Source organism: Labeo rohita, chromosome 19 (genome assembly GCF_022985175.1).
Source record: "Labeo rohita strain BAU-BD-2019 chromosome 19, IGBB_LRoh.1.0, whole genome shotgun sequence".
Lineage (NCBI taxonomy): Eukaryota > Metazoa > Chordata > Actinopteri > Cypriniformes > Cyprinidae > Labeo > Labeo rohita.
Genome location: NC_066887.1, coordinates 4,564,329 through 4,590,570, shown reverse-complemented (window position 1 = coordinate 4,590,570; position 26,242 = coordinate 4,564,329). Strand labels below are relative to the sequence as shown.

The 26,242-nt window shown below is 34.4% G+C and overlaps 1 protein-coding gene across 1 annotated transcript in view; it reads right to left on the bottom strand.

Moving 5' to 3' along the window:
* Positions 1-22,045, bottom strand: part of ptpn2b (protein tyrosine phosphatase non-receptor type 2b) — a 28,306-nt gene extending 6,261 nt beyond the window's left edge. The window contains exons 1-9 of the mRNA XM_051137062.1: positions 21,815-22,045; positions 20,121-20,211; positions 19,907-20,007; positions 16,014-16,112; positions 14,072-14,209; positions 13,697-13,906; positions 7,958-8,119; positions 7,674-7,867; positions 4,782-4,883 (exon numbers count right to left, since the gene is read on the bottom strand). Coding sequence (XP_050993019.1) covers positions 4,782-4,883; positions 7,674-7,867; positions 7,958-8,119; positions 13,697-13,906; positions 14,072-14,209; positions 16,014-16,112; positions 19,907-20,007; positions 20,121-20,211; positions 21,815-21,871 — 1,154 coding nt within the window. The 5' untranslated portion in view covers positions 21,872-22,045. The remainder of the gene's footprint in view (positions 1-4,781; positions 4,884-7,673; positions 7,868-7,957; positions 8,120-13,696; positions 13,907-14,071; positions 14,210-16,013; positions 16,113-19,906; positions 20,008-20,120; positions 20,212-21,814) is intronic.
* Between the last annotated feature and the right edge of the window lie 4,197 nt (positions 22,046-26,242).

The following is a 26,242-nucleotide window of genomic DNA, read 5'->3' as shown; positions in this document are numbered from 1 at the left end:
ATGTCATCTGCTGGTGTCGGTCCACTGTGTTTTTTGAAAACCAAAGTCACTGCACCCGTTTACCAAGGCATTTTAGAGCACTTCATGCTTCCTTCTGCTGACCAGCTTTTTAAAGATGCTGATTTCATTTTCCAGCAGGATTTGGCACCTGCCCACACTGCCAAATACACCAACAGTTGGTAAAATGACCATGGTGTTGGTGTGCTTGACTGGCCAGCAAACTCACCAGACCTGAACCCCATAGAGAATCTATGGGGTATTGTCAAGAGGAAAATGAGAAACAAGAGACCAAAAAACGCAGATGAGCTGAAGGCCACTGTCAAACAAACCTGGCCTTCCACACCACCTCAGCAGTGCCACAGACTGATCACCTCCATGCCACGCTGAATTGAAGCAGTAATTAAAGCAAAAGGAGCCCCTACCAAGTATTGAGTACATGTACAGTAAATGAACACACTTTCCAAGAAGGCCAACAATTCACTAAAAATGTCTTATAAAGTATTTTAATTTGTTGAAATAGTGAATTGGTGGGTTTTTGTTAAATGTGAGCCAAAATCATCACAATTAAAAGAACCAAAGACTTAAACTACTTCAGTCTGTGTGCACTGAATTTATTTAATACACGAGTTTCACAATTTGAGTCGAATTACTGAAATAAATTATGTGACCCTGGACCACAAAACCAGTCTTAAGGGTCAATTTTTCAAAACTGAGATTTATACATCACCTGAATAAATAAGCTTTCCAATGATGTATGGTTTGTTAGAATAGGACAATATTTGGCCGAGATACAACTATATGAATATATGGAATCTGAGGGTGAAAAAAAAATCTATTAAAATATTGAGAAAATTAGTTTTTAGCAATGCATATTAGTAGCAAAAATTAAGTTTTTATATATTTTACAATATAGGAACTTTACTAAATATCTAAATGGAATATGATCTTTACTTAATTTCCCAATGATTTTTGGCATCAATAATTTTGACCCATACAATGTATTTTTGGCTACTGTTACAAATATAACCCAGACACTTAATACTGGTTTTGTGGTCACAGATGTGACCATGGACCACAATTTTTTGGGAAACTGATATTCTGACATCATCTAAAAGCTGAAAACAATAAGCTTTTCGTTTTTTGATGTACGGTTTGTTATGATAGGACAATATTTGGCTAAGAAACAACTACCTGAAAATCTGGAATCTTAGGGTACAAAAAAAAAAAAAAAAAAAAAAAAAAAAAAAAATCAAAACATTGAGAAAAACGCCTTTAAAGTTGTCCAAATCAAGTTCTTAGCAATGCATATTATTTATCAAAAATTAAGTTTTGATATATTTGCGGTAGGAAATTTGCAAAAAATCTTCATAAAACATGATCTTTACTTACTATCCTAATGAATTTTGGCATAAAATAAAAATTGATCAATTTTCTTGTATTTTTACATTTCCCCCAAAATTCTCATTAATGTATTGCAAAAATAACTCACTATAACAAGCAGGTAATGACATATTTAAATTACAAAGGACATTTGTTAAGTACAGTTGTAAGCATAGACCATAATAGTATTTGTTTTACTAAAAGTCATTTTATTAAAATAAATCAATGTATTACAGTGCATTGCAGTAATGAGCATTTAGGGGAAAATCTGCTTGTCATGCAAATGTGACAATGCAAAAACATTCTTCTAAAAAAAACCCCTATAAAATAGGCCAAAGCAGTAATTACCCTTAGTCTGATTACATCAGCATCCTACTAACCAACTAACCAATTAGATCAGGGGTGTCACACCTACGGACTGTTTTTCTGAAATCTCGCTATTGTCTGTCACACGCACCAAATTAGATCAGTTATGATGGTTGATGTTGTAAAATATATACAAATTAATCCAAAATAATGAGCTTTTCTTGTTATGTAACATTGTTTCCAAGCGGTTTTACTGATAAGATTTCAGTGCATCATTCCAGTTGAATTTCACACACAAACATTTTAAAGGTGCAAGAAATTGAAGGAAATTTGCTGGTGTGCCTGCACTGCTTCTGGAGGGACTGTTAAATCATCTGCTATAACTGACCCACAATGCAACAGTCTGACCACAGGATACATTTTGCAGGAAGCAAGACTAACTGGCAGAGTGGTTGGACAAAATAATGTGAGCATCCATTAAAAATATAGAAATTTAAATCATAAAATTACTGTTGTTTTGCATTAATAAGTGTTGTTACTAATAATATTACATGTTCATTTCTTGTTTATTTCATGTTTATACAAATTTGACAGTAAAGCACTAAGCTTAAATTGGGAAGCATACAAAATTTACTTTTATTAACACTGGTAACATGCTAAATTTTTATAAAGACAATTGGTAACACTTTAGTATAGTGAACAATTCTCACTATTGACTTATTAGCATGCAATTGGCTGTTTATTAGTGCTTATAAAGCACATATTCTACATTCCTAATCCTACCCAATACCTAAACTTAACTACCTTATAAACTAAAAACAAGTTTACTGAGGCAAAAGCCATAGCTAATTGTTTGTTAATAGTCAGAACAGGACCTTAAAATCAAATGAGACCAAATGTATTATTTATTATTCTACTCACATTAAATGCACCATTGTTCTAGAGTATTACATGGAACTGACCAACAACGTCAGTAATTTAGCGGCAAATTGAAGAAAAAAAAAGTGTTTAAGGCATTTTGTTTTGTTTTTTATACTTCATACACACACACACGTTTGTTTTTGTGATTGTGGGGACTTTCCATAGACTTCTATAGTTTTTATACTAACTGAACGACATTGTCTATCCCTTAACCCAACCCTAACCCTAAACCTAGCCCTCACAGGAAACATGTTTGCATCGTTACACTTTCAGATAAACATCATTTACTATTTTTAATAATTTTTTAACATTGTGGGGACCGCAGGCCGGTCCCCACAATGTCAAAAATGTCAGGTTTTACTATGCTTGTGGGGACATTTGGTCCCCACAATGTAGCAAAAACAAGTACACACACACACACACACACACACAAAAAAAAAGTAAAACACTGAGAAAATCTGATTTCTTGATGATTTTATATTTTTATAACAGTGATTTTATCATTTCAAAATATAAAGCGAAAAGTAGAAATGAATGACTAATAGGCCAGTAAGTGCTCCTCTGCTACCATCTACTAGTTATAATGGTGATTTGATGTATTTTTTTTTTATTTCGTGTTCGTTTAGCACAAAGTATATTTTGGTCAACCCATTAAAAATAGCATTCAAACTGGATCATTTTAGAGCTTTAAAGTGCTGGAAATAGTTGTGTGTAATGCTTGAAAGTTATTGAAAAATTCTTGAGTTTTTCTCAAATGGTTGTAGAAACTGAAATGAATAATGCAATAACATTCGACTATTTCTGCCACAGTAGTTAGCTTTACTACTTCTGGTTTTCTGACCTACATCAGCGCTGTTTATAACAGAGAATTCTGGGCAGAATTTAAATTATTGTCGGCGGCAACAGCCTCGTGGTTAGTGCGTCGACATATAGCACAACTGCGCTCACGGTGACTTGAGTTTGATTCCTGTCTTGAGGTCCTTTGCCGATCCCGCTCCCCTCTCTCCTCCCAGCTCCTTCCTGTCATCTTTCTACTGTCCTTTCACAATAAAAAGGCATAAAAAGCCCAAAAAAATAAGTAAAAAAAAAAAAAAAAAAAAAAAAAAAAAAAAAATTCTAAAAATTCGCTCACAAAATTTAGTCGTACCGGCAGAAAAAGATGGTCACAAAATGTGACCATTTCGACGCAGTCTGGTGCCATGATATCAGTGTAATACAAGTTGTGTTGAGATGGTTAGCACAAGCCGAGGGATAAATGGGTGACTTGTCAGACTTCCAAACAGGACAAACCAAGGAAACCCATTTAGCAGGAGCATCTGTAACTTTAAAAAAGCTCAGTTCTTTGGCATTTTAACAATAGCCTTTACAATAACGACTGTGTAGACAAAGCATGGCAAGACTTCAGCAGTAAAGAACAGCAAATTAACAGCAAACCTTAATATTCACTTTAAAGACCCTGTTTCCACAAAAACTGACAACAGAACTTCACAAAGCCAACATCCATGAAAGACTTGCAATTGCTTAAACTTTAAATCACAGACATCAATGCTAAAATGCGAAAGAGATGGAGTCTGATCATAAAATGTGGACTGTTGGAGCACAAAGACACAAAAAAAAAACAACTTCAACATCCGCCACAGCCAGACAATTACCTGACCATCAGCTAACACAAACATTATCAAACCACTGCGGTTAGTTTTGGAGAGGTGAGCGAGAAGCCGATTCCCTCCTTCAACATCTCATCATCATGTTTTTATAGACAATATTCAAATCGAGTTTATTCAGAAGTTGAAGGAATGAAGAATGAAGGTTTAAAGCTGTAATAAATGCAAATGGTGGTGAAGCACTTTAATAATAAAAAAAAAAACAAAAAAAAACAAAACATTTTTTTGATGTTCACATTATTTTGTCCAACCCCTGTGTGACATGAATCTGCAAATGGCCTTATTATTTAAATGACCCAAAGATTAAATAGTAACTTAGTCTAGTGAGGCACAAGCATTTCAGATACTCAACACCAAGTGAAATTATGAGAACTGAGTGGGTTGAGGCATCTGCAGCATTATACGACATTGCACACACATGAACAGACATGTCGAAATGATTCATTGTGTCAATGAAGAATAGAACACAATAAAAATCACATTCCACCCCAACAGACCAGGCAGTTTCACCTTTTTCTTTTCTTATCCGGGTCGTTGATCCTGGGTTTTGTCTGCTTCTGAGTCTTCTGCGTGGGGTTGGACATTTTCTCATCTCTTTGCCTTTTGCGAGCACTGGAGAAAGAGAAACAGTAAACATAACATGACAATGTGATATTGCACCACATTAGTTCTTCTAACAAGATCTCATTTACAGTAAAGAAAAAAAAAGGCATGTCTCCCATCTGTCATCACTAAATGCAAAACTCTGCCCAAATGGAAACAAAAAATAAAACTAAGCAAGCAACAGAAACAGAAAAATAAAAGCAAGTGAAAAAAAAAAACCCAAACCAAGCGACAAAATGTCTTGTTGCATTTTGCTTGTGGCTGCGGTTGGTTTGGACAAAACTAGAGATGCACTGATCGACAAATCAGAGACCGGAATTAGCCAATTTTCCAAATGACTGGCCCAGACCGGTGACTGGCCAGTCAGTCTGCTGATTCTGAGCCAGTCTGTTTTGACATCATAGTTATGGTGAGTATGTGAGAGAATAGTGCAAAACATAAAAAATTATAGATGCATAGTGCGGTAGAAAAAAATTATAATATATGATTTAGGTATGCAGCATTGTACGACCAAGATGTTTAACCCGAATATCAATGCGATTGCAATGTGACACTGATTTGACATAGTAGTTCAATAAACTAGAAGTTAAAATTAAGTGACTTACATTTTAGACACAATATTGACCGTTTTTGCTCAATTTTGCTGATGAAAATAATATCAATAAAAGCCACAGCAGAACTGCTGCATGTCTCGGAGCAACACAGCGGCATTTCGTTACTGAATGAATCCATGCTTTTGAACGAATCAAGTGAGTCAATGATTCAGAAACCTATTCATAAAAGACAGTAACTTGCCCTGCTTCTCAATGAATCTGCTGTTTAAACGAATTGGTTGAATAAATGACTAAATTACTTGCACAGAACTTATGCTATATTTTACAAATGTCGATAAAAAAAAACCTGTTGCGAAATGATGGCGTTTACATTGTTTCCGATGTTGTGCGACTTAATTGTATTTTTTTCTTCGTGTGAAAACTCATGCCAATAGATGTTTGTAGGTTTATGTATGTACAAACCAACACACTAGCCATTAATTTTAATCGAAGGAGCTACAGGCATCTATCTTTACAGAAGCAGCGCGGAGAGACTGGGACGCTTCTGAAACGTATACGAGCCGGGGGGGCGCACATGGTATAAACGAAAGCATTGACTATAGAGTGGCCGTGATCAGCTCTACAGACTTGCACAGGGTAAATAAAGGGTTATCCAAGCTTTAATGACAAAGAAAGCCCCTTATTCAAGCATTGTGTAGTCAATGCTTGTGCAAGCAGCCACATATGGTGTTTTTTGAGGTTATAGCACATTAAAAAAATGATCATGTGACTTTTACCTACGCAGAGTGACCTGTAAATGCAAAAAAGCCATTTCCATTGCAGTTTTGCTAAATATTATTGTCAAATTGACTGAAAAACCACCTCATGTGAGCGTAAAAACTTTTTTCCGATATTTGGCCGTTTTAGCGAAACTGAAGCATTTCCATTACGTATATTATCAATTTGTGATTTGAATTCGCGCAATTTGAAGGGCAATGAAAACGTAGCTACAGTCATTTCCCACCACCATGTTTCATATTTATTTATTTAATATATTTAAAAGTATCATGGCATTTTTTCCAACATTTCTTATTTGCATGTTTAAAAAAATTATTTAAAACATTAATCTTACAAAATTATTAATGAATTTGAAAATCTGCAGTGTAAATGCATTTATAGAGAATATCTGTAACTGTAAAAACATGTAAACCATTATTTTTTGTATTGAACAACAACAACAAAAAAAAAGAATAGATTTTGTTTGAATACTGTATGCTGTCAGTTTTAGTTCTTAGAAAGAAAATCAGAATCAGCAAAAAACGGTATCGGCAGGTCACACTTACAAAACAAAAAACAAAACAAACAAACAACAACAACAACAAAAAAAAAAAACGGAAATCGGAATCAGAAGAAAATTGCAATTGGTGCAGTGCATCTCAAAAGAAAATGTAAAAAAAAAAAAAAAAGGAAAAAATATGCTGCATTAAAGAAAAATTTGGTTGTTTAAATGTTTTGCATGGTGACAATTTTCATATTTCATATACTCACATATATTCTAAACTAAGTACACTTCTTCCCAAATTCTCATTATCATAATGCCACCAGATATTGTTTTTATTCTAAAAGTATTATTTTATAAATTCTTAAAGTAAAATAAAATTATTGTAATATACTAATCTAAATCAGCATATTTTTAAACAACATTACTGTATGACAATGTGTTATTTGTAGTACAGAAAAGGGATTCTGTTTAAAATATTTGGTTAAAAAAACAAAAAAACAAAACACTGAACTATGCAAAAAGGTAATGGTCCTAAAACATTATTTATTATTTTCTTAAAACGATATGATATTCCTTAGTCCTGTTTATTATTAAAGCAAATCAGTTATCCACCAGTTTTAAAACAATAAACAAATTATACAATAATCCTGTGGCCGGATACATAAACTGCTTAAACTAGTCTTACAAGCAAGTCATCTAATTACTTTTAGAAGTCATTTACATCAAACGTAGACTGGCCTCATTTGATTCCAAAAGTACGACCGGTCACCTCTTGGTTAACTGCTAGCTGGTCAGACTAGTTATTTAGACACAGTCTTAACACAGTGGCTATGTTTATGCATCTGGCAGCTGGAATTCGTTTGGCAACTAAATCCAGCATGTGAAATCATGCTTGATGAATGCCAATTCCTTACTGGCAACATGCAAGTTTAGAAACACTGTTAAATTAACACCAAAATGAACACATAGTGTCTGGTTACATACTTTGTTCCAGCATCTCTGTCTGATTCTTTACTGGGGGTCTCCAGGCCTGTTTTCTTTCCTGTCTTTGACTCCATCCCGTCCTCCAGACGAGACTTGCTGCCATTGTAGCGTTCTGTGCATTTAGGAGGCTGCGGCGGCGGGGGAGACTCGGATAGGGGCTCTTGGTCCTCTCTGGAGAGCTCTCGCCACTGTTTCTGCACACATATGAATAACCAAACTATCTTCAGCATAAAAACAAACAAGGTCCAGTTAAGAATAATTCTGTTCAAAATACTCTGACATGCCTGCACAGATGAGTCTCCCATAATGTACTTGGCACCTTCCAGCACAGCCATGTATGAGAATCGCAGCTGGTCGGGGGTCTGAATCAAACCCATGCGATACTTCCTCATGTCTAGGAGAATCTTTTTGATGTCCACTGCCAGTGGGTCTTTCCTTTTGTCCATCTGAACACATCGGTCATAGCGGAAAAAGAAAATAATTACCTACAAATCTGAGTGGGAGATAAACAGGAAACAAGAACAATATGCTCTGAACCTCACGAGAATACATGAGTGTATCTCATGATGTGGCACCACTGCCGGGTATATGTAGTCTAATCATTTGAGACTCTGCTAATGGCATTGTCTAACTCAAAAATATTTGTCCAAAGTGGAAAATACCCACAAAAGATTATTTAAAGCAATTTTTGTGTTAAATTACAAATTGTAGCTTTACAATCAGTCGGATCCAGTCGGATCTTGCGAGATCTTGTGACGATATCGTCCAAAACATTTTGCATTGTTTATATTAAAGCTGCACGATTAATCCTTAAAATATGGAGATCTCGATTCAGACACTCAAGAGATCTTATTCCTGAATGACAACGATTTGGCTATGCCTATTAGGACTGTTTCACATCGCGAGTGTCAGTGGAGCGTGAGAAGCACGTTTGTCGGGGTAAATGTGAACGCAGAAAGAGCAACACAAACAGTCTTTTCAACCACATTATAATCATTATTTCTGTGTTACAGACATTTGAATAATATAACTACTGGGATAAAAGTTTATAGTTTGGGGATAAACATGTATTGTTTACAGTAGCGATCAAAACGAAAGTATCTTAAAACTTGTATGTATTGTAACGCTTATCCTCTCTCGCCAGGAGGTGGCAACAACTGCCCGTTTAAAAAAACAGTATGTCATTGAATCATTCATTCAGGAGATTTCAATAGTCAAACAAGTCTTAATGAAGTGAGACACTGTCTCCTTTATTGAATGTTTTTTTTTTTTTTTAAATAATTATATGTTTTTAAAATATTTAAGCAATGAACAGTTTGTCAGAACCACTTGTAAATTACGTTATTTTATTTAGTTTTCCAATCTTTTTTCTCCAGAATCATGAGAGAATCATGGTCTCCAATTTATTAAAAACAACTGGGATTCTCAATTTATCCAGAATCGTGAAGCTCTTATTTAAATGTTGTTTATTACTGCATATAATTCATTAAAATGGAAGTTTAATTTCATAAAAGTTCAAAATGCACCTACATTTTTTTTTTTTGCAGTCTTTTTCAGTTGAATAAAAGACTATTTTCCCTATATATTTCATCATTGAGGATTTAAGAAAAGATTAAAAATCTCGTCTCATCTCGTTCTCATGAACCCAGTCTCGTGAGATAAGTGTCTTGTCACACCCCTATTTATTACACATAAACATTTAGGCTTTTTACATTTACAAACTATGGAACATAAAAGAAGATCATTTGAGAAACATCTCAGTATTTTTTGTACATAAAATGAAAGTCATTGGTAACCAAAACAGCTTTGTTACCAAGAGTCTTCAAAATTCCTTCATGTTCCATAAAAGAAAGGTTTGAAACGACATGAGGGTGAGTAAATGATGACAGAATTTGATTTTTTTGGGTGAACTATCCCTTTACTGTTTTTATTTATTTATTTATTATTATTATTATTATTATTATTATTATTAGTTTATTGAAATGATACTAGGGGTGTGATGAGACACTTATCCCATGGGATGAGATGAGACACGAGACTGGGTTCACGAGAACGAAACAAGATTTTTAGACTTTTTTTTAAAGAAATGATGAAAAATACAGGGAAAAATAGTCTTTTATTCAACTGAAAAACACAAAATGCAAAAAACGTAAGTGCATTTTGCAATCAGCTTGTACTTTATGAAATTAAACTTTTATTTTTATGAATTATATGCAGTAAACAACATGTAAACTAGAGATTGATGATAAATTGAGAATCAGATTTTTTTTTAATAAATTGGAGATCACGATTCTCTCACGATTCTGAAGAAAAAAACTAAACTAAATAATGTAATTTACTAGTGGTTCTGACAAAAGGTTCATTGCTTAAGGCTTTTTAAAAATATATATTTATTTGAACAAAATAAAAAAAAAAATTCAATGAAGGAGTCAGTGTCTCAATTCATAAAGACTTGTTTCATACTGGAATCTCCTGAATGAATTATTCAATGACAAATACTTTTTTTTTTTTTTTACCGAAGGATGTTGCCACCTCCTGGCGGAAGACGATAAGCGTTACAATACATACGTAATACATAAGTGCTAAGATATTTTCTACAGTAGCGATTAAAACGAAAGTAGGTGTTTATACACAAACTATAAATTTTATCCCAGTACTTATATTAATTAAATGTCTGTAACACAGAAATAATTATGTGTGGTTAAAAGGCTGTTTGCGTTGCTGTTTCTGACTCAGTAGCAGTATAAATGCAGGTTTCACATCCTAGGCGTCAGTTTAGCATGAGCAGCGTGTTTTGCTATTGCCGCCCATATCAGTGAATGACAGCATTCACATCAAAAGCGTAATGATGGCCGACCCTCTGATTCATAACCATGGGCAGCGACAAAATGTGCTTCTCACGCTCCACTGACACTCGTAATGTGAAACAGTCATAATAGACATAGCTGATTCACTGTCATTTAGGAATAAGATTGCGATCTTTAAAAATTAATCGTGCGGGTCTATTGTAAATATTGCAAAATGTCTGGTCAGCACCAATAGCCTTGTGGACAGTGCGCCAACATATGGTGCAGTTGCGCTTCGAGTGTCCCGAGTTCAAATCCCGCCTCTTTTCCCGATCCCACCCAACCCCTCTCTCTCCCGCTCACTTCCTGTCTCATCTCCACTGTTCTATCAAAGAAAAAAAATGGAAAAAAGGTGGTGAAAAATGTCTTTATGGGTCATTCATTCATTGGATTAATTCAAAACGTGGATTAATTCATAAACTAAACACCGCTGCTGTGTTGGTCAGAGACGGCAACGATTCTGCTATGGCTTCAGTGGTAATATGCTCTCTGCAAAACTGAGCAAAAACACATAATATTGTGTTTAAAAATATAGCATAATATCAACGTCTTGTCTACTGAACTGTTGTATAAAAATCACATTTATGCTCGTGATAGATCGGGACAAAATCAGCATTCGTGTCATACTGCTCTTGCTGTCCATGTGATATGTGATTTTTTTTGTACCAGTATCTTGAATTTTAGGTCATAACTGCTTTCATGGAGTTGTTGCCCTGCATCATATTTGTCAACAGTCAACTGTATGAAATACAAGATCTTTGGGCGGGGCCAGCACGCTAACTGTGTTAAAATATTTTAATCACATTATCTTTTCATAACTAATTAATTAAGTTAACGCATTAACTAACAGCCCTATTAATAATATTACCTTCATAACTGTAAGCACATTTGACTGGATGTTGACATAAAAGCTAAAATGTCTAAAATCAGAAATTACAATAAGTTTAAAATTAGGGCTGCAAGATAAATCGAAATGAAATCATAATCGCAATTAGGCAGAATCTCCGATTGTCATGCCTATCTTTCAGTGAAATACAATTCTGTGATCAGCAGTAAATCTTCATCCGAAGGCCAGAGGGCGCTCTTGCGTGGAAATGCCAAATACGCCAGAAGAAGACACCCATGAAATCACATTCGCTGCAGCTGAATAAACAGAAGATTTAACTGTATTCATTGACTCAATGTGACTAATAAACTCACGACCACGACAACATATGGTTTATCTGACTTATTATTATACTTTTTATTATAATAAAGTATATTTATAATACAGTGCCTTTATCACTGCTTAGAATACTATTAAATACGTCGTGCCTTATTCTGTGTCAGAAGTAGAGGTCGACCGATGTATCGGTTTTGCCGATTAATCCGCACCGATAGTTGATTGGCGGAGCTATCGGTTATCGGCAAAAATCCATGCCGATAGTTTTTCCCGGGTCGGGTCCGTTGCTGGAGTGGCTCAGAATTTCCTCATTATACAACAAAGTCCCTATAGTCTTTGTTATACAGCACGGGAGCAGCCTCTAGTGGCGGAAATCACTGACAGCATGTGCCGTTTGTTTAGACACGTGACACTGTGCGCTGCACAGAGCGGGACACTTCAAAGGCGGGTTTAAAACGTTGACAACGAAACGGTGTGTACAATATACTGTAGTGCATGTTTTCATGTCATTACAAAGTGATGAATTTGTTGACAAGATGCTGCATTAGTGGAGAAATGACAGCAGTATACTTTTGCCCGTTTGGTGATCAAATAAAGTCTTGTAGACGCCACTTGAACTGAATGCGACGCGTCCAGTGTGTGTGATACCGGACAGCTGTGAGTTCTTCTAGATGGCGCTGCACTTTTACCCATTGTGTGACTAATTATTTTAATATTTGAATTAGATAACCACAAATGTTCTAGAATAGAAGCAGTTAAATTGTGAAAGTACACAATATCCATATGTATGCAGTTTCTATACTGTGTACCTTGTATAGATATTTAAAGTTGGCCATCTTTAGCTTGATTGTTGATGTAATGGTAACACTTTACAATATGAGTCCATTTGTAACATTAAGATCGATAAAAAGCTGTAGAATAGAAGTATTTTTCCTTAAGTGTGTTAATATCAACATTTACTGATATATTAAAAAAATGTTAGTTGTTTTTGTTAATATTAATGAACAATTAGCTAACGATAATGATCAATATATAATTAATCATAATATTTTTTATTAATTTACAAAGTATGGTTCAGTAGGCTACTTTTTTTTTTTAATTGTAGGGCACTATTTATTTTCCGTTCAGTATCCATTTTAAAAACTATCGGTCAATTAATCGGTATCGGCCAGTGTGGTCCAACCTAGTTATCGGTATCGGTAAAATCCAATATCGGTCGACTTCTAGTAAGAAGCCACATCATGTCACAGAAGGATTTATTTCAAACATTCGACTGACGTTATTAAGTGAGTCTGGAGTAAAAACACGTTATTAAATGTGGTAATTTCACATGCTTTCAGATATACTACCTACACAGAGCCGTAGTTCACCGAGAAGCTATGCAAACAGCTGTCATTATTGCGAACGATTTCGAGTTCATAATCGCGCAATAATATCGTCTACGATTACTGCGCTTTATTGACAAAATGCGCATGGAAAATCGTGTTTGATTAATCGTGCAGCCCTATTTTAAATTTAAATATATAATATTTTTTGTTTCCGATACATCTAAAAATCAGACTTTCTGTGACCTACAGTTTACAGCAAAACTGAAAATTGCTCTGATAGAAGAAAAACCCTTAATGGCAGTGTTTGCCATTAAGAAATCACAAACACTGGATTTTTTAAAAAGCCTATCCACCTTATTCTTCAACGTGGAGGTAAGCTTATGTGTGAGACTTCCAGTTCATTAGCCACTATAGGGAAATAACGAGAAGAATAACAACATGCAGTAAACGGTAAAACTGTTTGCACTACAAATCAGTGTGTTCATAATTAAGACAATACATTAAAATAATATGGTAAGACACTAATTTGCAATATCATGCAGCAAAACAACGTTGTACAGCTAAAAATAGCTGGATGCACATAAGACTGGAAGCCCCACCCATAAAATTTACAAATGGCCAAGTCTGCTCTTATGAAAAAAAAAAAAATAAGGTGGATAGACTCCTAGTTTCAGAAATTTCACTCACCAAGACGAGACAAGTGTCGACCAGAGAGAATGTTCCAGATCGGCCGATTCCTGCACTGCAGTGCACGACTGCTGGACCCTGTTCCATCCCGAGTGAGCCCGACTCCCGCACCTTAAACAGGAAATTCAGGAAGCTGGCTGGGGATTCTGGGACGCCAAAATCAGGCCATGTGGTATAGTGAAAGTGATAGATCTGTCTCGTCTCCCCCGTCTAAATGGATAAATGTATAATACATAAAACAGAACAGACAAGAATTGTACAGAACATTAGTATTGCATATTGCAGCACGGAATTGCAATTAAAATCGTGAGAAGATATCAGATGACATTCTGTGACCAAGAATGTGATTTTCAGTGGTTAATATGTGAAACTTACATTTGCATTCTGGAGTTCCAGCACTCTGGTGGTGTAATATGACTTTATGTCCTCTGACACTAGTGTTACCACGAAGCGGGTGTCACGGAACGACATCTCTCGTTCTTCTTGTGTCGGCCAATATTGTGCACATTTTTCCTGCAGTAAGGAATGTGTATAAATGATGAAAAGTAGAACAAAAATGTATTTCCTTTACTTAAAACTAATCTATAAAGCTAACCACATCCTGATATGAAAGTCTTATTTTAATACCCAAAGGCTGGTAAAGATGTTGTGAATTTAGATACAATAGCCCACATTGACTGTGCTGAGGTCAGTGTGGAATTAAGACACATTTAGGAAAAAAAAAAAAAAAAAAAGTCATAAGATGCTTTTCTTCTGTTCTGTGATGGTCTTATGACTACCAATAAGAAGGTCAGTCTACTAAGTCCAATAACATATGACTATATGAAAACACTGGTTGGTTATTTTAATTTAACTAAGATGAATTTTTACCAAAGCAGTTTCAGTTACACCCACTAATGGCATTTGTCAACAAATATGCAGTGATAAATTAGTCAGTGATAAATAAACATATTGTGAGATGTTGAAGATAAAGAAGGATAACCTCAGAAAGATGATCTTTTCAAAAAGGTTTTCAAATAAAAAGGGAAAAACCCCACAAATATACATTTTTGAATTTTAAATTCAGTCATTAAATCATGTTCATCATAAAACGTACACTACCAGTCAAAAGTTTTTTTATGTTTTTTAAAGAATTCTTTTTTGCTCACCAAGCTTACATTTATTTGATTCAAAATACAGAAAAAGCAGTAATATTGTGAAATCTTTTAATATTTAAGTGTCACATGATCCTTCAGAAAGTCTAATATGCTCATCTGCTGTTAAAGAAACATTTATTATTACTATCAATATTTAAAACTGTTGAGTAATTTTTTCAGGATTCTTTGATGAACAGACAGAATTAAAGATCAGCATTTATCTGAAATAAAAATCTTTTGTAACATTATACAATATTCCATTCAAAAGCTTGGAGTTAGTACAAATTTTTGGGGGGGAAATAAATTATAAAAATTAATACTTTTATTTGGCAAAGATGCTAAAAATCTAAAGTGGTGATTAAGACATTTATAATGTTACAAAAGATTTCTATTTCAGATAAATGCTGTTTGTCTGAATTTCTATTCATCAAAGAAATCTAAAAAAAACAAATTCAACATAAATGTTTTTGAGCAGCAAATCAGAATATTACAATGATTTTTGAAGGATCATTTGGAAGGAATAATGATGCTAAAAATTCAGTTCTGAAATCACATTTTATAATTTATTCAAATAGAAAAGAGTTATTTTAAACAGTAAAAGTATTTCAATTTTACTGTTTTTGCTGTACTTGGGATCAAATAAATGCAGGCTTGGTGAGCAGAAGAGACGTCTTTAAAAACAACATTCAAAAACTTACTGTTCAAAAACTTTTGACTGGTAGTGTAAGAACTGCATTTATGTATTAGTTTCAATAAATTATGTGAACTAGCTTTCATTTTTAGATTTTTCATTTATTCACATCAATTCAAAAAGTACTTCACTTTTATTCTATTTTTATTTCAGCTTTAGTTTAAGTAATTCTAGCACTTTTAAGTTTATTTTCAAGTAGTTTTAGTAATTCTATATTTATTATTGTGATATTTCATCTAATATTTGTATTTTATTGTCATTTTTATTTCAAATTCAAGTCTTTAATAGCTATTAAGAACAACACTGCATTTCTTCACATCGATTAGTTTTTTAATAATATGCTACTTAAACTCCCTAAGGCTCTGCTGAGCTCTGTAATATGAACTAACAGACAGACTTCACATTTCATTGTAGTATGAATGAATGTGGAGGCTGAAAGCTCTCAGAGTGGTGCTTTTAAAAAGAAAAGCTTTGGATCAATTGCGCTTACCGAGCCTTTCTCTATTACTCTGTTGAGCATGATAACGGCTTTGGTCTTCTGCTCCCAGATCATCAGCCAAAAGTGACCACAGGTGTTTCTCAGAGGACCCTGACAATAGAGAAACGGGTACAAAAAAGCAAACAATTAGTAGGGATGGGCCACAATAGTCACAAGAATCTGTCTTATGTAATAAAGCTCCCTCAAGAAATTTGAACCAAACTCCTCACTAATTTTTCAGACGAGTTGACTAGTCATCAAGTAAACACCAGCTGTTTTCAAAGAAAGTCTCACACACCTCGAGTAGTTACCTATGCAAAAATCATGCAATGCCAAAAGTCTAGCACACCTACACGTTAGCTTAAAAAAAAAAAAACCAAACCAAAAGTGCATCTCATATGGCTGACTAATGTATTTGAGAGCGTGTGACCTTCGAAATGCTACCCACACAGCTTGGTTGTAACAGACATTTGTAAAGCCTACCACCTGCCTACATCATCCTGTAGTAGCATGTCTGTAAAGAACTGCCAGCAGTGGAGTAAAGTTAACTTAATGGTGCTGATGAAGGTTTTACTAAAAGCTGCTAAGATGTTGACAATACTGTTCTGTGTGCCTAAGCAAAGCCATTTCACCACAGGTTTCTATAAGGGGATGGTCCCTAAAAATTAGTCCACTGAAAATAACTTCTGACAAAAAAAATGTCTGCTTAAGGCATCTTAGTCACACGTCAAAATAAAACCTTTCTGGCACATAAAACAATGAAAATATTTATTGAAGTCCTGTGACTTTATCTTCCCCCGACTCCTCATATTCATATGAGAGCTAGTGTCATTGTGTTAGTCACGCACTGTCATAAGCAGAACGAAATATACCAAATTATCCTTTCATTTTTACACTGTTTCAGGGTTCCTGTTTTTAAAATCAGATTTAAGACTTCAAAAACTTATTTTAAGACATGCACAAATAAAATTAATACCACAGAGAACAAACCTATACAATTTCAAAATAAGTCATGCTTTCACAGATGCTTTCACTTAAAGGAGAACTCCATTTCCAGAAAAACAATTTACAAATAATTTACTCACCCCCTTGTCATCCAAGATGTTAATGTCTTTCTGTCTTCAGTCGTAAAGAAATTATGTTTTTTGAGGAAAACATTTCAGGATTTTTCTCCATGTAATGGACTTCATTGGTGCCCCGATTTTGAACGCCCAAAATGCAGTTTAAATGCAGCTCTACGATCCCAGCCGGGGAAGAAGGGTCTTATCTAGCCAAACGATCGGTTGTTTTTTTTTTTTTCCAAAAAATGAAAATTTGTATACTTTTTAAGCACAAAAGCTTGTGTAGCACAGGCTCTGGGATGCGCGTTCATGTTCAAATTAGTGATGGGTCGTTCTTTAATGATTCTTCGGGTTTTTGGAGTCGTTCGTTCATCTTATGGGGCTGTCACGTGATGAACGAATGACTCAAACCCAAAAACTTGTCAGATAAGAGGTGAGGTGAACTTTTAATCTTTAATCTTTTAATCTTTTCTGTTTCTTATAGCATTATAGTTCTGTCTTGTTTGTAGTGTGATCAACGTTTGTGTATGCAGCAGACGTGTTAGGGAAGAAACACATAACATTTTAAATATATTTTGCTAAAATGACCCAAATGACTCGAAAAAAGGTTTGTTCATTTTACTCGTGGTCCTTTGCCGAACCCGTTCCCAAATCTCCACCCTCCAATGCTTTCCTGTCATTCTCTACTGTCCTGTCCGTTAAAAAGCATGAAAAAGAGAAAAAAACAACAACAACAACAAAAAAAAAAAAAAAAAAAAAAAAAAAAATCAGAACTTCCCATCACTACTACTACGTGTAAGTTCATCGTCTGTGTACTGAGTACGGCGAAAAACTCCATCTTATTTTCTCTACAACTTCAGACGAGGACATCGTTGTACCTTTTTCTTTGTAAACAGCATTTACAAACTTACTTGCACTTTCTTAGTCTTTGCTCGTTCGCTTTGTAAACACTGGGTCTGTAGACGCACCTACGTTTCGCGTGACCTTTCGACATGATTCAATAGTACATAGCATCGTGAACGTGCATCCCAGAGCCTGTGCTACACAAGCTTTTGTGCTTAAAAAGTATAAAAAATGTATTTTACAAAAAAAAAATGACTGATCGTTTTGCTAGACAAGACCCCTCCTCGGCTGGGATCGTTTAGAGCCCATTGAAGCCGCATTTAAACTACATTTTGGAAGTTCACAATCGGGGCACCAATCAAGTCCATTATATGGAAAAAAAAAAATCCTGAAATGTTTTCCTCAAAAAAAAACAATTTCTTCACGACTGAAGACAAAAAGACATGAACATCTTGGATGACAAGGGGGTGAGTACATTTAATAATTAATAATTAATCATTAACATGTTTCACACAATATGTACATACATATTGAAATAAGTTAATGTACTAATATATGTATGCATTTTAGAAATTGACTGATGCTGGATTTTGCTGATGCATTCATGCGTTTAAAGAAAGTGCTGTTGGTCTTTGTTCTTGGTCTTTCCTTGACATGACAGAAGAGAATCTACAAGTGTTTAAACTTTTAATTACACTTCAGATACAGCTTACTGTGTACACAAAATAGCACCAAACATTTTTTTTTTGCACATTACAGAACTTCAAATTAAAAACAAGCCTGAAATACACAAGACTCTTATTTTGAAACTAATATGCTAGGGCTCTATGAAATCTGTTTTATTTTTTCCTAAGTTCTGTTTTATTTGTTTTTGCAAAATCAGTTTTTTTTTCATTTTAAGTTTTCTGGATTTATTTTTTCCATTTATTTTTTCTATACTCCGTTTTAATGGTTAAAGAAAAAAAATATATTAATCAAAAAGCATGTCTCATTAATTAAAATCATGAAACATACACAATTAAACACCAATTTATTACAAGTTTAACAAAAATTACATTTTTAAAGCCCTATGAAATCTGTTTTCATTTTTTCTCAAATTCAGTTTTTTTTTGTTTTGTTTTTTTTACCTAATTCTGTGTTTTCAATTCATTCTGGACTCAATTTTAATGGTATTAATCAAAAGCATGTCTAAATAATTGATTTTATTAAAAAAAATGAATTTATTATCTTCTCTCTTTTTTTTTCAGAAATACAGTTTTGTGGATTTACATTTTTCTGGTAAATAACTTCTGGTAAATAATTTTTCTGATAAAAATTCATTAAAAAGTAGTGTTTTAATAATCATTTTATTACTAGTAGTACTATCATTACATTGATTAATAAATTTCTGTCACAGTTTCTTCAAGTTAAACTGAACTTTTATTTTGACGGGTTGTTTTGTTTGTATATGATATGACGTCCAAAATTGTTAAAATTTCGTGTCTGTGTTATACAGCAAATTTCATTTTTATGACTGGATTCTGTGATTCTGTCTGCGTTTTCTGCCTCACAGAAATCATAGGGCCCTATGAATGCTGTACTACTTCCAGCTGCTCATTTAAAAAGATAAGGGGTAAAATCTGCACCATTATAAACATCTACAAAATATTACAATATAAACAGCATTCAGTAAAAACATCATAATTGTACAATATTAATTTTTTGAGAACTACTTTGAATTGTCAGGCTTGCAGAATATGCAACAGCACTGCATTTTGACTTTTAAATAGGCAACACTCACATTTAGTTTATTAAATCACAGCTTTATTAAGTTAAACAGTCATATTAGGCCATATTGTGATTCATATTTTTCCGTCCCTAAAAATTTGAAATTTGCAACGATGTTGCAATAATGAAACTCTTTCAAACTGCACTTACGTCATGTTAAGGACCAGCTGGGATCCTGTGGCCTGTATGCTTGGAGCTCCAGGGGAAAATATAGTGGTCTGGGTGTTCACTCACCTGGGTAAGTATGTATCTTCTCTGGGCTTCTTCCATTACAACCAGGCTGGCATTGATGTAGTCATTTTCTGTGTTTTCTAATTTTACCCGACTGTGGTCAACTGATATGTTTGTAAACAAACAAAACAAAAAAAGACAAACAATGTCAAATGCAACATTACCGACCAGTTACATTACAATAACAAGCAATGAAGCCTAATCTGATTTTACTCACATGGGCTCACGTCTCTGTATCTGTTCCGATTGCGATTCTCTGGATACTTGGCCACTTTAAAAGCACATTCGTGTGATTGGTTGCGTATTTCCTGGAAACATAAAAAAAACATTCAAACTGAGTATTTCCTGGAAAAGAGCTTCAAAGCAACAGTTAAATCAGGTCATTACAGATTCACTAGGTTCATCTAGTTTCATTTTAATTAACTTCCCAAGCCCAAACACAGGACAGGAAAAGCACATTTAAAAGAAATTGGCTGACCAAGCCAGTTGCGACCGAACAGCTTCCAGTAGTAGTAATGTGATATTACTGGAAACATAAATCAAGGAAGCTACATGTGGTTTGTTTAGTGGTTAGTTAAGCAAACTCACCCAGAATTCAAAATAACACAATTTTATATGACGTATATAAATATTCACTACCAATCAATAGATTCTGAATAGTAAGATTTTTAATAAGATCTCACCAAGCCTGCATTTATTTGATCCAAAGTACAGCAAGCACAGTAACATTTAGAAATATTTTTACTATTTTAAAAAAACTATTTTCTATTTGAATATATTTTAAAATGTAATTTATTCCTATGATTTCAAAGCAGAATTTTTAGCATCATTACTCCAATCACACGATCCTTCAGAAGTCATTTTAAAATTCTGATTTGCTGCTTAAAACAAAAAACAAAAACATAAAAACTAAAATAATTAATATTATTATGTTGAAAACAGCTGAATAGGATTCTTTTTAGGATTCTTTGATGAATAGAAAGTTCAGAAGAACAGCACTTATCTGAAATAGTATTTTTATGTAACATTACAAATACAATAAATACAATTTAAACCATCCTTGCTGTAAAAAAAGCATTCACTATAATTAGTAAGCATTCACACTATAATTAGTGAGCAGAAGAGACTTCTTTAAAAAACATAAATTTTACTGTTCAAAAACTTTTGACTGGTAGTGCATGCTTGTTTATTTAGCACTATAGGAGTGAAAGAATCTACTTTAACAGACTTTAAGACTTCATTGTTTAAGTGACAAAAAAAAAAAAAAAAGACTGCAGAAAAGTTTTAATGAACAGGCTATGCTGTTGTTTTCAGTGGTTAGGACAATATGAAAACGTAACAGTTGCTGTTTACAGTAAATAAACGTGTATAAATCAGAAATAGCGAACAGCTGTTATTCGTTGAAGCGGAGGGAATGTGTTACTCCGTTGTCATAAGATGTCAGTGTCTCAAAAACTAGTGTATTGCCTACAAAGAGCATTTTGCCCATCAATGTCATGCTAAAATGCTGTATACTGAAGACAGCTGCGAAACATTACGATTTCGATCTCAGCTTACATGTTCTCCAATTTTTTTTCCACTGTGCTCTCTGTTGTTATGACTAGAAAATAAGTATAATAATTAAAAACTAGACGACAATATGTTGTCCATGTAGTTGGTTGAACAGATTCTGTGGCACAGTTTTAGTTTCACTCACAACACTAGAGTTTACAACAGGGCAAGCACCACAACATCCCGGCTTCACAGCTTCACTTTCATTTCATCCCGTTTCAACAACGGTCAAAAGGAGAAGAGTGACAGCACACCCAATTAAAGTATGTAAAGACACGAGGAGATAAAAAGACATTTCTCTTACGGCTAAATGTAGATTGCGTGGCTCATTAGCATGCTAGCTGTCTTAGCTTTACTTACTAAATAAAGGTTCTGCCAGCGGCCCTCTGAATCTATGTCCTCAAACTCCTGCTCCATGTCTCCGTCAATTCCTTCCGCTTTAAGCTTCTTTTTTATTGAGAATGAACGTCACAGCGGTACAAATCACTCATTTCTCGTCCTCGCACTGAACCGCTGAGAGAGTCTGTCACTTTTTGTCCGTGTCGCTGACATTTGCGACTAGAAGCTCTGTGCCGTGCGCATGCGCGGTGAGGCGAGCGTTCGCCTGCTCATGCGCAGTGAAAGAGCGCCTTCAAGATGTCAGAACAGGATGAACAAGTCAAACATCTCTCAAGGATTTGAGCTTTGTTGGACATCTTTCTCATATGTGACCCTGGACCACAAAACCAGTCATAAGGGACAGCTTTATACATCATCTGAAAGCTGAATAAATAAGCTTTCCATTGATGTATAGTGTGTTAGGATAGGACAATATTTGAATATTTGAATATATGGAATCTGAGGGTGCAAAAAAATCTAAATATTGAGAAAATCACCTTTAAAGTTGTTCAAATGAAGTTCTTACTAATGCATATTACTAATCAAAATTGAGTTTTTATATATTTACTGTAGGAATTTTACCAAAATCTTCATGAAACATGATCTTAATTTCCTAATGATTTTTGGCATAAAAGAAAAATCAATCATTCTGACCCATACAATGTATTTTTGGCTATTGCTACAAATATACCCCAGCGACTTAAGACTGGTTTTGTGGTCTAGGGTCACATATATATCCATATATATTTTTCAAATATATTATCAAGCAATGTAAGTGTAAAATGGCAGCCTATATTAATAGAAATATGTTAGAATTTAAGAAGTCAAAAGTAGCCTCAACACTTCAATTGGTTCCAAGTCAATACCATTTTTCCAAATAAATAATATAATGATACCAGCCCAAATATGAACTTAACTAGCTAAAATTAAAATGTTAAATTTTACAATTCTCTATTAAAAATGTAAAATCACAGCAAAAATGTATATTTTAAATTATATATAATTATTATTATAGCCTAACGACGTTTTTCAGACAAGTAAAGTCATTAATAATATAAGAACAATAAAACAAATTACAAGCAATAGCACAAATAAATACAATAAACTAAGATACAAATTAAATACACAGTATTTTACATTGGCTTGTGACAGCTACTGTATTAAGTAAATATACACAGATACTTATTTTAAAAGTTTAAGAGCATCTGTCTTTTTATTTTATTGTTTGATTAAAATTATTAACATGGGAAACAGAGGGTATGAGGCTGCTCCTGTCACTTTTTCAAATAAATAAATAAATAAATAAAACTGCCTGCTTCTTATAATATATGTTATATAAGTGTATAAATATTTTTTTAAATATATAAACACATATAATAAACTAATTTACATGGTGCATGTTAAGTTAGTATTCATTTAGTGTTAACTATTAAAAGTACCTTCTCTAGCCAGTAGTGCATGTAGGAAAATGTCTTGCGGTCGTCTGCCGCATGGTGGCGACAGAGAATACCGTGTACTTACGTTCATAAGTAAACAACGTGAAAGGAGCGGGGAAATGGTGGACCAAATGGTGCTCTTGAAACTTTTTTTTTTTTTTGTAATAAGTTCTTTTCAGTAAGATTAGTGAACAAAAGCGTCCTGACCAATTACATCCTACAGGACAAATTTGAGCAAAATTTTCTTCTTTTTTATTTTATTTATTTTTTAAATAGTTTCCTTAATCTGAGCAGTACCAGACTTGGCTACTTTTCCTAAGTTTTCACCCTGAACACATACATTTTTTTATTTGATTCAAACTTCAAAAAAAAAAAAAAAAAAAAAATCATCTTAATTAGTCCTTAGTGGACGAAATGGACATCCAAATGGGAAATACTAAAATTATTAATTGTCCAATAAAAACAATAAATCCAACACAACGCAAATCATACATACAAGGGGTGAGTCAATCCAATGAAAAATTACAACAAAGGATTGTTCAAATGGTGGATAAAGAACCCTGATTAACTTCCAAACAAATTCAAGCTGATCTGCAGACACAGGGTACAACAGTGTCAGCTCACACTATCTGTCACCATCTGAATGAAAAGGGACACTATGGTAGGAGACCCAGTAGGACACAAAGGCATAAAAAAGCCAGACTGGAGTTTGTCAAAACTTATGTGACAAAACCACAATCCTTCTTGGTGAACGTACTGTGGACAGATGAGACAACAGTAGAGCTTTTTGGTAAAGGACAACATGGCACTGTTTACAGAAAAAGAAATGAGGCCTTCAAAGAAAAGAACACAGTCCCTACAGTCAAACATGGTGGAGGTTCAAAGATGTTTTGGGGTTGCTTTGCTGCTTCTGGCACTGGATGTCTTGACTGTGTGAACGGGATCATGAAATCTGATAATTACCAAAGAATTTTGTGTCAGAAAGCTGTGCCTCCACCAGAGGTCATTGGTCTTCCAGCAGGACAATGACCCGAAACACACTTCAAAAAGCACTTAGAAATGGTTACAAACAAAGCACTGGAGAGTTGTGAAATGTCCAGCAATGAGTCCAGATCTGAATCCCATAGAACACCTGTGGAGAGATCTCAAAACAGCAGTTGGGAGAAGGCATCCTTCAAATCTGAATGACCTGGAGCAGTTTGCAAAAGAAAAGTGGTCCAAAATTCCAGTAGAGAGGTGTAAGAAACTCATTCATTCTTGCAGGAAGCAACTGATTTCAGATATTTTTTCCAGTGCTACCAAATATTAAGTTTAAGGGTGCCAATAATTTTGTCCAGTGCATTTTTTGTGTTCTGTGTGGAGTTGTAGTTCCAATGCAAACAAACAAACAAAAAACATGTGAGTACCAAAACATTTGCAACTGCAACAATTTTCTGAGAGAAGGGTTGAAATTTCTGAAAGAATTGCAAGGGTGCCGATATTTTTGGCCATGACTGTATTTATTCTTTTTCTCAAACATAGTCAGTAAGACGCCCCCAGGGAGCAATGGGTGATTACTGTAGTTACTCTGTTCTAAACATCAAATCCTTTGTTTTTCCATCAAATCAATTTTAACTAGTTGGTTAAATGAAAATATTTGGATTTTATATTTTAAAAATTACCTCAAGTTAGCATCAGGTAGCTAGTTAGCTGGCCAGTTAGCATCAGGTAACAAAATGTTTCAAGTAGGCTATTATAATTTTGTAATTCATAATTACTGATTATATTCTTTTTCATTTTAAGGTAAAACTGCCTGTACTCTCATTTTGCTGTAAATGGGGCATTTTACCCCAACCTGGTCTAAATTTGTAGGTTAAGTTTGTTATAAATAGATATATATATATATATATATATAGTTATATATAGATTTCAGCCTATATGCAGCCATCAGTTTGTCACCAAACTCACCAAAATGTGAGTTGGAAGTGTTGGAACAATTTTGTGCAAACTGCTATGCACAGATATACATCATTAAATCTGCCCTCAGCCAGAATGGTTTGCTCTGGAACAAATAATACATTAATGAGACCAAAGACTGCCCATTAGATTTACCCAAAACCAATTATATTTCATGTTTAACCACTATAGAGACATCAGAGCCAGCTGCAAATTCCCGAAGATCTGGCCGAGGTAAGGTTGCGGTAAGAGATTTATTCATCATACAGTGTAGATAGCTTCATTTATAAAGCAAGTGTTTTTTTTTAATGCATAAACTTGCACTAGAATAGGCTAGGCTGATCAGTGATGATGTTCTTTGATAATGTTAGGCTGCTTTTAGCCTTATGCTGGAGCTGGTTTCAGGGCAATAAAACTAAGTATGTAAATAATGAAATAAATTAGCACAATAATATCATGTATTGGCGATCTCGCAGGCTGACGATAGGACCCAACACTACTGTAGCGTATTATTTACTCACCCTCCATGCATCCTAGGTGTATATTACTTCCTTTTTTCAGACGAATGCAATTGGAGTTATATTAAAAATGATCCTGGCACTCCCAAGCTTTAGCACGGCATAGACGGGTGTTTCTCTTCATCAGTCCAAAACAAGTCCAATAATGTGCATCCATCCATAAAGAAATGCCTCACATGGCTCCGGAGGGTCAATAAAGGCCTCCTGTAGCGAATCAAGGCATTTTTGTAAGAAAAATTATCCAAATTTAAAACGTAAGAATCACTTTAGCTTGCGGTAACAGTTGTACACAAAACTTGCTTCTTTGTTAAGGGGCGTGGCAGTGCTGAAACACTGTCTAAGCTGTTCACCAATCGCAACGCAGTGGGACAGCTAACCAATCACAACACATTTCGGTTTTTGGAAGGCAGGCCTTCATTAAACCTGGAACTAATCGAGCCATTTGTGCCAGGCTGGGAGAAATGTATTGTATGTAAATTATGTTAAAATTAATGCGTTTTTCGAACCACCAAGCACGAAAG